This window comes from Triticum urartu, chromosome 1A (assembly GCF_056163025.1).
Source record: "Triticum urartu cultivar PI428250 chromosome 1A, HENAU_Tu73, whole genome shotgun sequence".
NCBI lineage: Eukaryota > Viridiplantae > Streptophyta > Magnoliopsida > Poales > Poaceae > Triticum > Triticum urartu.
This window is the reverse complement of record NC_141873.1, coordinates 104,461,109-104,475,968: the sequence shown is the minus strand read 5'-3', so window position 1 is coordinate 104,475,968 and position 14,860 is coordinate 104,461,109. Positions and strand designations below refer to the sequence as shown.

Here is a 14,860-nt window from a genome sequence, read left to right as displayed (position 1 = left end):
TCTTCGCCGAACTAGTGCACCTATACAATTTACCATTGTATTGGGTGTGTTGGGGACACAAGAGACTCTTTGTTATTTGGTTGCAGGGTTGCTTGAGAGAGACCATCTTCATCCTACGCCTCCTACGGATTGATAAACCTTAGGTCATCCACTAGAGGTAAATTTGCTACTGTCCTACAAACCTCTGCACTTGAGGCCCAACAATGTCTACAAGAAGAAGGTTGTGTAGTAGACATCAAGCTCTTTTCTGGCGCCGTTGCCGGGGAGGTGAGTGCTTGAAGGTATATCTTTAGATCTTTCAATCGAGTCTTTTAGTTTCTTGTTTTATCACTAGTTTAGTTTATAAAAGAAAATTACAAAAAAATGGAATTGATTTTGTCTCATACGCTTCACCTTTTTAATATCTTTAGTGAGTATGATGGAAAGGATAATTGTGCTCAAGTGATAGAAGAAGAAATCTACAAAATGTTTGGCACTAAATCTTTGAATGATGAGCATGATTGCAATGTTGTTAGTACGAATTCTTTGAATATCCATGATGCTAATGATGATTGCACTAGTTATGATGAAAATACCTCCTATAAACATGTCAATTTTTGTGGAGTAGATTGGGTTTGCAAGTACACACCGAATAGGGAAGATAGATATTGTAAGAGGCATAAGTACTTAGAAACTAAATTGTTGCAAGAAAGTCTAGATGAATGTGCTGAAAGATTCAATATTTTTCGTGCCCCTTGTGAACTCTGCAATGAACATGGTCATTTAAAGCTCCAATGCTATTTGTTTCATGATCAAGTCGTGTCCAAACATTGTCATAATTTGATTACCCTTGAGCATCATAAAGAGCTTAGCCTTCTTTTGGGTTATGAAGAAATGAAATATGTAACTGAGGGTATTCCAAAGTTTAATCTTGATAGAGTTCTTGATTTTGATCTAGAGAATATTTATATGTATTGTGCGGTGAATTGCATTGAAAATCCTTATATTGCCAACTACATAAAGAAAAGGAAACAAATAGAAGATGAAGAGAATACTAATGAAAGGGAAGAGACTTCCCAATATCCTCTGATTATCTCTTATGATGAATCAGGCAATGAGGAGGAGCCTCCTATTCAACCAATCTCATTAATAAGGAGCTCCAAAAGGAGGATTGAACCCACACACGATGTGGTAAAGAAGAAGAAAAGAAAAAGGAAGAGAGGTAAAAAGGTATCTCTCCCAAATAAAGTTGCTCCTATTATTGTTGTGCCTCATGAAAATGAAGATGATACACTTGATGATGATCTCGTTATGCCTATTTCTTGTTGTGATGATTATGATTGGGAAGATAATGATACTTCTTATGATCTTGAAAATCTTTTTGGCACATGCTTGGAAGAATATAATAATTGCTATACTATTGGTGCTATCCATGCTATTAATGATGAGAGTGATTATGCTTATGATACGAAAAGGCCCAAGCTTGGGGAAGCTATGTTTGATGAGGATGACATATTTGAGAATATATTTGCTGCAATTAATGTCTGTCCCAAGCTTGGGGATTCTATGTTTAATAATGATGATATTTTTAGCCTTCCATGTTTTGATATGCAAAGTGATTATGATGAGAACAAAGTTGCTACTTATGATGATTATTGTGATGAAACTTATGCTATAAAAAGTAGTGATGATTATATTTATAAAACTTGTCATGATTATGATTACCCCTTCTCTGAACATTACTCTTTTAATATGGAAACAATTTATAGTATTCGACTTTCCTATGATACTCCCACTATTCCGAATGAGAAGAATTTTGCCTATGTGGAGAGTAATAAATTTTCTATGCTTGTAGATCATGAAAAGAATGCTTTAGGTGCTGGTTATATTGTTGAATTCATTCATGATGCTACTGAAAATTATTATGAGGGAGGAACATATGCTTGTAGGAATTGCAATAATATCAAGTTTCCTCTCTATGTGCTTAAAATTTTGAAGTTATGCTTGTTTTACCTTCCTATGCAAGTTGATTCTTGTCCCCACAAGTTGTTTTCTCACAAAATACCTATGAATAGGAAGTGGGTTAGACTTAAATGTGCTAGTAATATTCTTCATTATGCTCTCTTTATGTTACAATTCTTATCTTTTATGTGAGCATCATTGAAATCATCATGCCTAGCTAGGGGTGTTAAACGATAGTGCTTATTGGGAGGCAACCCAATTTTATTTTGTGTTTTTTGTTTTTGGTTCTGTTTAGGAATAAATAATCCATCTAGATTCTGTTTAGATGTGGTTTTATCTTTTAATTAGTGTTTGTGCCAAGTTAAACCTATTAGATCTTCTTGGAAGTTAGTTATTTGATCTTGCTGTAATTTCCAGAATCTTTGCGCTCAGTGCCCGAATTTTCAAAAATCACCAGAAGGTGATAAAATAGTGATTCCAATTGCTTCTGATCAATAAAAAAATTTCCCAGGTCGTCTAATTTTGTTAGAATTTTTTGGGTTCCAGAAGTTTGCGTTAGTAACAGATTACTACAGACTGTTCTGTTTTTGACAGATTCTGTTTTGCGTGTGTTGTTTGCTTATTTTGATGAATCTATGGCTAGTAAAATAGTTTATAAACCACAGAGAAGTTGGAATACAGTAGGTTTAACACCAATACAAATAAAGAACAAGTTCACTACAGTACCTTAAAGTAGTCTTTTGTTTTCTTTCTCTAACGGAGCTCACGAGATTTCTATTGAGTTTTTGTGTTGTGAAGTTTTCAAGTTTTGGGTGAATTCTTTTGATGGATTATGGAACAAGGAGTGGCAAGAGCCTAAGCTTGGGGATGCCCATGGCACCCCCAAGATAATCCAAGGACACCAAAAAGTCAAAGCTTGGGGATGCCCCGGAAGGCATCCCCTCTTTTGTCCACTTCCATCGGTAATTTACTTGGAGCTATATTTTTATTCACCACATGATATGTGTTTTGCTTGGAGCGTCTTGTATTATTTGTGTCTTTGCTTGTTAGTCTACCACAATCATCCTTGCTGTACACACATTTTGAGAGAGCCATGTATGAATTGAAACTTGTTAGAATACTCTATGTGCTTCACTTATATCTTTTGAGCTTGATAGTTTACTCTATGTGCTTCACTTATATCTTTTTGAGCGTGATAATTTTTGCTCTAGTGCTTCACTTAGATCTTTTAGAGCACGGTGGTGGTTTGTTTTAAAGAAACTTGATCTCTCATGCTTCACTTAGATTATTTTGAGAGTCGTTAATAGCATGGTAATTTGCTTAATGTTAATATAATTGGTATTCAAGATATGTGAAACTTTCTTTTTAGTGGGTTGAATACTAAGATAAGTTTGATGCTTGATAATTGTTTTGAGATATGGAGGTGATAATATCATAGTCGTGCTAGTTGAGTACTTGTGAATTTGAGAAATACTTGTGTTGAAGTTAGCAAGTCCCGTAGCATGCACGTATGGTTAAAGTTGTGTAACAAATTTGAAGCATGAAGTGTACCTGGCTTGTGCATCCTTATGAGTGGCGGTCGGGGACGAGCGATCGTCTTTTCCTACCAATCTATCCCCCTAGGAGCATGCGCGTAGTACTTGATTTTTGATGACTTCTAAATTTTTGCAATAAGTATATGAGTTCTTTTGACTAATGTTGAGTCCATGGATTATACGCACTTTTACCTTTCCGCAATTTGCTAGCCTCTTCGGTACCGTGCATTGCCCTTTCTCACATTGAGAGTTGGTGCAAACTTCACCGGTGCATCCAAACCCCGTGATATGATACGCTCTTTCACACATAAACCTCCCCATATCTTCCTCAAAACAGCCACCATACCTACCTATCATGGCATTTCCATAGCCATTCCGAGATATATTGCCATGCAACTTCCATCATCATCATCATGACATGCTTTACTTTTGTCATATTGCCATTGCATGATCTTGTAGTTGACATCGTATTTGTGGCAAAGCCACCATGCATTATTCTTCATACATGTCACTCTTGATTCATTGCACCATCCCGGTACACCGCCGGAGGCATTCATATAGAGTCATATCTTGTTCTAGTATCGAGTTGTAATCATTATGTTGTAATCAATAGAAGTGTGATGATCATCATTATTAGAGCATTGCCCAATCAAAAAAAAGAGAAAGGCCAAAAAGAAAGAAGGGCCCCAAAAAAAAGAGAAAATAAAAAGGGCAATGCTACTATCTCTTTTTTCCACACTTGTACTTCAAAGTAGCACCTTGTTCTTCATGTAGTGAGTCTCATATATTGTGCTTCAAAGTAGCACCATGATTTTCATATAGTGAGTCTCATAAGTTGTCTTGTTCATACTAGTGGGAATTTTTCATTATAGAACTTGGCTTGTATATTCCAACGATGGGCTTCCTCAAAATTCCCTAGGTCTTCTTGAGCAAGCAAGTTGGATGCACACCCACTAGTTTTCTTTTGTTGAGCATTCTTAGCTCTAGTGCATCCGTTGCATGGCAATCCCTACTCCTTGCATTAACATCAATTGATGGGCATCTCCATAGATCATTGATTAGCCTCGTTGATGTGAGACTTTCTCCTTTTTTGTCTTCTCCACACAATCCCCATCATCATATTCTATACCACCCATAGTGCTATGTCCATGGCTCGCGCTCATGTATTGCGTGAAGGTTGAAAAAGTTTGAGATTATTTGAGTATGAAACAATTGCTTGGCTTGTCATCGGGGGTATAGAAGTTGGGAACATCTTTGTGTGATGAAAATGAAGCATAGCCTAACTATATGATTTTGTAGGGATGAACTTCCTTTGGCCATGTTATTTTGAGATGACATAATTGTTTGATTAGTATGCTTGAAGTATTATCATTTTTTATGTCAATATGAACTTTTGTCTTGAACCTTTCGGATCTGAATATTCATACCATGATTAAGAAGATTTACATTGAAATTATGCCAAAGTATCACTCCGCATCAAAAATTCTCTTTTTATCATTTACCTACTCGAGGACGAGCAGGAATTAAGCTTGGGGATGCCTGATACGTCTCCAACGTATCTATAATTTTTGATTGCTCCATGCTACTTTATCTACTGTTTTGGACTATATTGGGCTTTATTTTCCACTTTTATATTATTTTTGGGACTAACCTATTAACCGGAGGCCTAGCCCAGAAGTGCTGTTTTTTTGCCTATTTCAGTATTTCGAGGAAACAGAATATCAAACGGAGTCCAAATGGAATGAAACCTTTGGGAACGTGATCTTCTCACCGAACGTGATCCAGGAGACTTGGACCCTACTCCAAGAAGTTTCCGGGGAGGTCACGAGGGTGGAGGGCGCCCCCGTGGCGCGCCCCCTGCCTCATGGGCCCCTCGGAGCTCCACCGACGTACTTCTTCCGCCTATATATCTCCATATACCCTAAAAACATCCGGGAGCAACAATAGATCGGGAGTTCCGCCACCAGAAGCCTCCGTACCCACTGAAAACCAATCTAGACCCGTTCCGGCACCCTGCCGGAGGGGGCAATCCCTCTCTAGTGGCCTTCTTCATCATCCCGGTGCTCTCCATGATGAGGAGGGAGTAGTCTCCCTCGGGGCTGAGGGTATGTACCAATAGCTATGTGTTTGATCTCTCTCTCTCTCTCTCTCTCGTGTTCTTGAGGTGATACGATCTTGATGTATCGCGAGCTTTGCTATTATAGTTGGATCCTATGATGTTTTCTCCCCCTCTACTCTCTTGTAATGAATCGAGTTTCCCCTTTGAAGTAATCTTATCGGATTGAGTCTTTAAAGATTTGAGAACACTTGATGTATGTCTTGCCGTGGATATCTGTGGTGACAATGGGATATCACGTGATTCACTTGATGTATGTTTTGGTGATCAACTTGCGGGTTCCCCCCAAGAACCTATGCATAGGGGTTGGCACACGTTCTCGTCGTGATTCTCCGATAGAACTTTGGGGCACTCTTTGAGGTCCTTTGTGTTGGTTGAACAGATGAATCTGAGATTGTGTGATGCATATCGTATAACCATGCCCTTGGATACTTGAGGTGACATTGGAGTATCTAGGTGACATTAGGGTTTGGGTTTATTTGTATCTTAAGGTGTTATTCTAGTACGAACTCTAGGGTTGTTTGTGACACTTATAGGAATAGCCCAACAGATTGATTGGAAAGAAGAACTTTGAGGTGGTTTCGTACACTACCATAATCTCTTCGTTCGTTCTCCGCTATTAGTGACTTTGGAGTGACTCTTTGTTGCATGTTGAGGGATAATTTTATGATCCAATTATGTTAGTATTGTTGAGAGGACTTACACTAGTGAAAGTATGAACCCTAGGCCTTATTTCCTATCATTGCAATACCGTTTACGCTCACTTTTATCATTAGTTACCTTGGTGTTTTTATATTTTCAGATTACAAATACCTTTATCTACCATCCATATTGCACTTGTATCACCATCTCTTCGCCGAACTAGTGCACCTATACAATTTACCATTGTATTGGGTGTGTTGGGGACACAAGAGACTCTTTGTTATTTGGTTGCAGGGTTGCTTGAGAGAGACCATCTTCATCCTACGCCTCCTACGGATTGATAAACCTTAGGTCATCCACTTGAGGGAAATTTGCTACTGTCCTACAAACCTCTGCACTTGGAGGCCCAACAACGTCTACAAGAAGAAGGTTGTGTAGTAGACATCAGAGAGCAACCCACCTCCGAAGCCTTTGAGAGAGAAAACCTTGAGAGGACAAAGCCCAAGGCACCCAGAGCCAAAGATTGTTAGGCATCACTGAAGTCTTTCTGTCCGCGTAATCTGAAGACTTATTACACTTGAGGACTGTGTATCCTCCAGCCGGTTAGGCGTCACGTTCTGAGGATCCAAGAGTCATTGTGGATCGTCGGTGAACAGAGTCTCTGAAGGTTTGGAAGTCTAACTTGAATACATACCTGAGTGATTGGGCGAGGACTAAGTGTCCTTAGATCAAGGGGAATAAGGTGAAGACGTGGTCTTCTAAGTTCAATCTTAGCCTCCCTAACTAGACGTACAGTTGTCACAGCAACTGGAACTGGTCTACCAAATCCTTGTCTTCACCAAGCAACTGGTTCTATCCCCTACCTTCTTTACATTTCAGTTTGTCTTCATGAAATTGCTTGCTTGCCTGATATGTTTGACTTCATAGTGTGAATTCTTTCTTGTATTTGGCTTCATACTATCTTCCAATTCCGATCTGTTCTACCTAGCTGCTATTAGTCTTCATGCTTTCGTTATACTGTTTACTTGACTATGGATGTCTACCGTAGCTTATCTTTCGCTGCATATCGTATAGGTGTTGTTTAGTTGTGTGTCTTCGAGGATCTTGCAGCTTTCGAGGACTTTCATTAAAATCGCCTATTCACCCTCCTCTAGTCGATAAGTAGCACTTTCAATTGGTATCAGAGAAAGGTGCTCCCTTGATCTTTATGATTCGGTTTAACCACCTGGAGTTTTAGCTATGTCGACTACAGGGATAATCAAGGTCTCCCCTGTGTGCCCCATCTTTGATGGCACTGATTACCCCTACTTGAAGAGTAAGATGCGTATGCATCTTGAAGCCATTGCCAACAGCCTCTGGTATGTTGTCAGGACTATTGTTCCCAAAGTCGGTGAAGGCGTCGCCGCTGCTGATGTCAAGAGGTTCATGCAACTGGACTCAATCACCAAGAACAACATCTGTGGTCATCTGACCAAAGGGCGGTATGGCCATGTGAGTGCTCTGGAATTTGTGAAGCTAGCCTGGGACCAGTTATCCAAGGTCAACGAAGGCGTCTCAACCCAAAGAGATTCCAGAATCGATGTGCTTCTCAACCTCTTCAACCAATTCAAGAGGAATGACGATGAGAATGTACATCTCACTTTTGACCACCTCACTGACGTCACAAATGAACTTCGTGCTCTTGGCACCACTGAAATCACTTCACAACTCATTTGACACTCTAGCATTGATGATCCAAGAATGCCCTGACTTCAAAGATCTTGATCCGTCTGGCATACTTGAGAGGCTCAACACACATGAGTTCCAGCTATCCGAGAAGAGAGATATCTACAACCCCAATTATGGTCGATCCCGTGCTTTGAAGGCAAAAGCTATTTCCTCACCTGAAGAAGAATCTAACTGCAGTTCTGATGATCCTGAAGACATTGGCAAAGAGCTAGCAATGCTTGTGAGAAATTTCCAAAAGTTCTCCAAGAAGAATCGCTTTGGAAAGTCTTCAAGATCCAGCTCCAAGAATGATGAGGCTTCCACTCGTGACTACAAGAAGAGAACATGGTAGAAATGCAAGAAGCCAGACCACTACATATCTGAATGTCCTCAATGGGACAAGGAAGCAAAGAAAAAGAAGAAGAGTAAGGAATATGACTCTGACGACAAGAAGAAGAAACCCTCAAAGTCTTCATCTTACAAGAGGAGCTCATCTAGAAAGGCACGTGCGTTCATTGGGAAGAAAATGGATTTAGAGGAGGAGTTTGCTTCCGAGGAGGCAGAGGTGGAGTCTGAGGAGGAAACTGATTCAGGCATGGCAAGCCTGTCTCTAGCTTCGGCATTCGTCGCCAAGTCCATCTTCAACACCGAAGACAATGGTGACATCACCAACGCTGAAGAGAACGATGACGACAACTCTGCTCCGACCTACTGCTTCATGCACTACAAAAAAGACACATCTGTGACATTTTCGGCCGAACAAATTTTTTTCTGTCATACTTATGACACTTCTATGACGATAATTGTGACAAAACCCGGTATCATCATAGATATGGTGGGCTCCTACTTCTATGACAAAAAAACATGATAGAAAATGGGCTTTTCGTCCTGGGTGGGCCGGAGACACAGCTGCATGACATTCTTTGGGTCGTCCATGACGGAAAAACCATGGTAGAAGCGAGGGCGAGGAAAATATCGGGGTGTTCCCGGTTACAGTGGGTGGTCGGGGCCGAGCGATGCGCGTTTCTCTCGTACACGCACACGCGTGGGTGCGAGGCGTTGGGCTCTAACTGAACCTGAGCGAGGCGTTGGTCTCTAACTGAACCCGAGCGATTGCACTGCAGGCTATGCGTTACTGAACCCGAGCGGTCGATCGATGGCTGTTAACTGAACCCGACTGAGCGATTCCTTCGCTACTGCTGCTAACTGAAGCCAATCGATGCTGCCTCTGGATGAACAGTGAGCGTTGCTGGGGGTTTTGGATGAACAGTTCCCGGTGGGGGTGGATGAACAGGACCCCGTGGTGTTGCCTCTGGATGAACAAGACCCCGATCGATCGAGCCGGTTGGGGCTGGATGAACAGGACCCCGTGGAGGGCATGATGAACAAGACCACCCCGTGGAGGGCTGGATGAACAGTAGACGATGGAGGGGTGGTTGAACAGGAGCCCATGGAGAGGGCTGGTTGAACAGTAGCCGGTGGAGTAGCGCGCGGTGGAGGCTGGATGAATAGGAGCCCGTGGATGAACAGTCGCACGTGGAGGCTGGAGGAGGTCGACGGTGGATGAACAGTAGCCCGTGGAGGCTGGAGGGGGTCGACGGTGGAGATGAACAGTATCCCGTGGAGTCCCGTTTTGCGGTACGCCACACCCCTCCCGATGAAACATGACCCCCGTTTCGACTGTAGCGCTCCAACACAAGTCCGTTTCCTCCGTTTTGCAGTACGCCACACCCCTCCCGATCAACAGGACCCCCGTTTCGACCATAGAAGGTTCGTTTCCTTCGTTTTGCGGTACGCCAGACCCCTCCTGATGACAGGATCCCGTTTCGACCATGGCCGGTTGGACACAAGGCCGTTTCCTTCGTTCTGCGGTACGCCAGGCCTCGTTTCCATCGGCTGTTCCATCCAAGCCCTCCTGATGAACACGACGACGTATTCCGTCCCGACCCAGCCAGTTGGCTCCCCATGAACACAACGACAATGCTGGTTCTCCATTCTGACCCAGCCATCTACACGATCCCTGGCCGTACGTATGCGTGAGTAGGCGTTCAAGACCCTGCCCGTATGTACGTACGTGGCCCTATTTTCTTTCTTGCACACTGGTCGTTGTATGTACGTGTACATGCTACGTGCGCACCTCTACTACAACACGTGCGCGCCTCTACATTGACCAGTATGTACATACACGTTCGTGCCCAGAATGACAACGCTATGTACGCTTCGACCAGGTGGGTCCCGACTGTCAGGCACTTCCTTGCCTACGAAGATGTAGCTGGTGGGTCCCAACAGTCAGGGGGCGAATCGTTTTTTTTTGCCCGGACGCACTTCCTTGCGTGCGAAGATGTAGCTGGTGGGTCCCAGCTGTCAGGGGGAAACATTTTTTTGCCAAATATGGTGGCCCGTCCGGTCGGTCCCTGCTGTCAGGTGGAGGAATAATTATTGTGCGCATAATAAGGAGGCACTTCCTTGCGGCCGCTGTGGACCCAGCTATCAACCTCTCCACGTACAGTACTCTTCTGATGGAAGTCGTTCCTTGACCACGTTGACCACACCGCGTCGAGAGCACCAGTGCGGTGGTCGACGGCGAGCGCCGAGGCCTGGGAAGGGGACGACACGGATCCGGGGAAGACGCGGCAGTGGAATTCCGCGCTGAGAGGAGTACGAGGGTTCATTGGTTCGGCTGCGGTGTGAGGCTGCCGTCGTCGCTGGGCCTGGCCATCAGTGGGAATAGTAGGGGGCGGTTAGGCCTCCGCGGCAGCACAGCCGGCCACGGGAGGCAGGAGCATGCGGCACGACCGGCGCTGCTTTGGGCGACTGGAGCAAGAAGACCTGAGGTTGAAGAAGCACTACGGCCGTTGGATGGACTTTGTACGGTCACTGGTGTCGGTGTCAAAACCGGCGGATCTTGGGTAGGGGGTCCCGAACTGTGCATCTAAGGCGGATGGTAACAGGAGGCAGGGGATACAATGTTACCCAGGTTCGGGCCCTCTCGATGGAGGTAATACCCTACGTCCTACTTGATTGATCTTGATGATATGAGTATTACAAGAGTTGATCTACCACGAGATCGTAGAGGCTAAACCCTAGAAGCTAGCCTATGATTATGATTGTCGTCGTCCTACGGACTAAACCCTTCGGTTTATATAGACACCGGAGGGGGCTAGGGTTACACTGAGTCGGTTACAAGGGAGGAGATCTACATATCCGAATTGCCAAGCTTGCCTTCCACGCAAAGGAGAGTCCCACCCGGACACGGGACGAAGTCTTCAATCTTGTATCTTCATAGTCCAAAAGTCCGGCCAAAACATATAGTCCGGCTGTCCGAGGACCCCCTAATCCAGGACTCCCTCAGTAGCCCCTGAACCAGGCTTCAATGACGATGAGTCCGACGCGCAGATTGTCTTTGGCATTGCAAGACGGGTTCTCCTCCAAATCCTGAGTACGAGTAGTGTCCGACTTCCCATAAATGTTGCACTCCTTGGCTTCTGCGCTTTAATAATGGCTATCTTCCACGTGTCGAGCGAATGTGAGAAGTCGGGGCATTTTTACATTTGCCACCCTAACCCTGTGAGTAAATCGCCTATTTAAAGAGTCGGGGATCCTCAGATCAGATCACACCATCATCCCACAACGAGTATCCATCGGAGCATGCCCGGAAAATCCCATCCCATCATTGCCGGCCATCGCAGCTCCTCCTCTCGCTCTTGTAGCGCTAAGCCAGACAATAGGGAGAAGTGTTCCATCCCTCACAGCCAATTAGTAGGGTTACAGACCCATGGGTTTCTCCCTCCTGCGTATATGGTCCCCGTCCGAGCCGGAGTAGCCACTTATAATGGCGGGGAGCAAGCGGAGAGCTTCCCCAACCCCTCCATGGGGGAACGGGTATGCCTTGTCCCTTACTTATTGAGGGGACTCGGATTTCCAATCCATCTGTTCCTCTGTAGGATCCTGGAGTTCTACGGCCTCCAGCTGCATAACTTTACACACGCCTCCATATTACACATCGCCGGCTACGTTACATTTTGCGAGCTATTTCTGGGCTGCGAAGCTCATTTCGAGCTATGGAAAAGGCTATTCTGCCTCGTACCCCGTACATAGAAGGAGTCAATATATCAAGTGGGCGGAGCCGAAATATGGCGTATCGCCGGGACCGGATACCTGTCTGGTACCCCAAAGAAGACATCCGAAGACTGGCCTTCGGAGTGGTTTTATACGGAGGACGTCCCCCTTCCGGACCCTATTCGGATGGGCCTTCCTGAGTTCAATAATGCCCATTTGAAGAAACGCCGCAGCTGGCGTCCTCGGAGCCCCTAGGAGGAAGATAATAGAGAGGTCCTTTACCTAATGGGCAGGATAGAAACGCTGGCCAAATCAGGACTGACAATAATCAAGGTTATGTCAATATGCATAATGCGGGGGGTGCAGCCACTTCAGTATAGGGAGAAACCCATGTGGCACTTCAATGGAGAAGACGATGCCACCCGCTGCGGCCGTAAAGTTCCGGACTCCGCCGCCGCTCTAGGGAAAGTACTGTCCGATTTATACAAAGGAGAGGAAGAGGAGTTCATCCGTATTAAGCCACGGGATGAATTCTCCATGTACAACCCCCCAAACTGGGTGAGCTACTACCTTTTACTCCAGATCTTCCCGCATTCTTCATTATAAGTATTTACCTTGCTATTTCATAGCAGGAACTGCGAAAAGCTGTGAGGGAGGTCCATGGCCCGTCTCCACAACCAGAGGACCCTGACCGGGCCCTCGACCCCGGAATCGAAGAAGATCCGGACATATTCGTGGAACTCATCGACAGGACATTCTATCAGTTGAGTTGCGATGGTTCCTTGGTGGCTATCATAGCCGATTATCTGGGCCTGCTCCCGGCATCGCATGTAAGTAAAACCGGAGTCCCAACTTCCGATAAGGATCCCTTTTTTGCACTTCGCCCATCACACACATATGGTGTCCTACAGGGAAGGCCCTCGGGACGCCACGCTGAAACCGCAGTGACTCACTAGCAAGGGGCACCGAAACCGGATAGGCTTCAAAGGAAGGCGGTCAGGACTGAGACACCATCGCAGTGGTATGAAAAAACCCTGCTCCGTGGTTTGTCGTCTTTAAAATATAATAACATCCATGGTTCCTGGCAGAAAAAATGCTCGCCGGACCGTGCCCGGAGAGCCTGCCGGCCATGCCTCCACCAGCCGGACTCAAGAGCCGGACTTAGGAGCAGATGCTAACGTGGGGACAACACCGGATGTTCCTCCTACAGAGGATGCGGATAGGATGTCCACTACGAACTCCGAGGTAGAGAGTGCCATGAATCACAGGCGCCGCTGGGCCGTACTCCGCGACCCGGGTTTCTCTGAAGAGGCGTTCGATGCCTTCAACTCAGGATACGTGTACATCCGAGCTGCTCAAAATGGTCTTGCCAGATCCATGGACCAGTATGTAAAGGATATATGGGTAAGAAAATCTGATAATTATATATATCAGTAGCCCCTGAGACTTGAAATAGTTGACACAACTGAATTAAGGATCATTATTTGTGCAAGCTCTTACGGAGAAGAATACCCAGTTGTCTCAAGAGCTAGAGGAGTGCAAAGCCCAGCTGCGGGCCGCAGTTGCCGCAATGAAGGAGTCCGCGAAGGCCCCATCTGGTAACACTTGCTTCTATCGAAAAGAAGGGTATGTACCTGTTAGTATTCGGCATGTATGCAAATCTAACAATAGATTCTGCAGATGACCCCGGAGTGAATCCGGAGGTCGTGCGAGGGGATGAGCAACATGCTCAACGACAGCTAGAGGCTGGCGAGCGCATGGTGACGCGGGTTAGGCAGGAGAAAAATGATCTCCAAGATGCCAATACCCAGCTGGGCGTTGAACTGAAAGAAGTTCGGGCCCAGCTAGCTGACTTCATAAAGGAGAATAAGAGGCTTCGACGCGGCGTTTTTAGTAAGTGCTTGAACGAACTTTTATAGAGTTTGGCAAAGAAACCGGCTAACAGAGTTATATCTGTAGGTATGCTGACGGGTCGTCCCGCAGAGGAGATGCCCGGGTCTGCGGGTGATCTTCTGCCAGAGCTCTCATAGCTACACGAACAAGTTCGGCAGGTGATGCAGGGCATTGCCCAAGCCTTGTGGCCATCCGCCTCCCAGCCAGGAGGCATGGGGGAGCTTGTAGATATGCTCAAGGGAGTGCGACGGCGCTTCCGATTGTGGAATATATCTGCCTGCTGACAAGGTGCAAGGGAAGCCTGGGCCATGGTGAAGATGCGATATACCAAGGCTGACCCGAACCACATGGCCGAGGTCGGACCTGTGGGGTCTGATGGTAAAGAGATCCCCGTCAATTTGGTGTATGACCAGGTGAAATTAGCCGCAAAGTATTCCCAACAGGATTGTAGGCTAGACAGCCTGTTGGATGGTATAGAAGAAGAATTTAGTCAGTCTAAGTGACTATGTACTTCAAGTGACATATATTGTCCCTAGCCGGATTGTAAATCATTTTTCATGGCGGACCTTTTCGCTTCAACCTCCGGACCCGACAGTCCGGAGTGTATCCGAATACCTGCTCAGTTATATAAAACCGGGGTATGCATGGAAACCAGGCGTAGGGGTCATAAGTGCTTGAACAGACAAGTACCCAACTAGCTATGTTATATTGCATGGATAGTAAGAAACATCTTCCAGGGAGAATAGTTTTGTTAAGGGTTCCTTTCCCTGGGTACGCATGCATTAATGTGCATGTCCGAACTGCGAGAAGAGATGCAAGATATAAACATCTGGGGGCATGTATTGCAATAATTTAAAGTCATATTTTGTTCACGGACCGAATATTCCCTTAAGAACGCTAGCTTTGGGCTTCACCCAGTCTGAGGTACACATCCGGCTGACCCGGCAGTAACAATCACAGAGGTGCT

General features: G+C 45.3%; 1 protein-coding gene across 1 annotated transcript; it reads left to right on the top strand.

Annotated features, from left to right (window-relative positions):
* Positions 1-7,963: 7,963 nt before the first annotated feature.
* LOC147990259 (uncharacterized) lies at positions 7,964-8,293 on the top strand. The gene has a single exon (XM_087537743.1). It carries the CDS (start codon positions 7,964-7,966, stop codon positions 8,291-8,293), a length of 330 nt encoding a protein of 109 aa, XP_087393869.1.
* The last annotated feature ends 6,567 nt before the right edge of the window (positions 8,294-14,860 follow it).

What these genes read in the sequence shown, in the direction of transcription:
- LOC147990259 (XM_087537743.1), top strand. Translation starts at nt 7,964, where the DNA reads ATGATCCAAGAATGCCCTGACTTCAAAGATCTTGATCCGTCTGGCATA.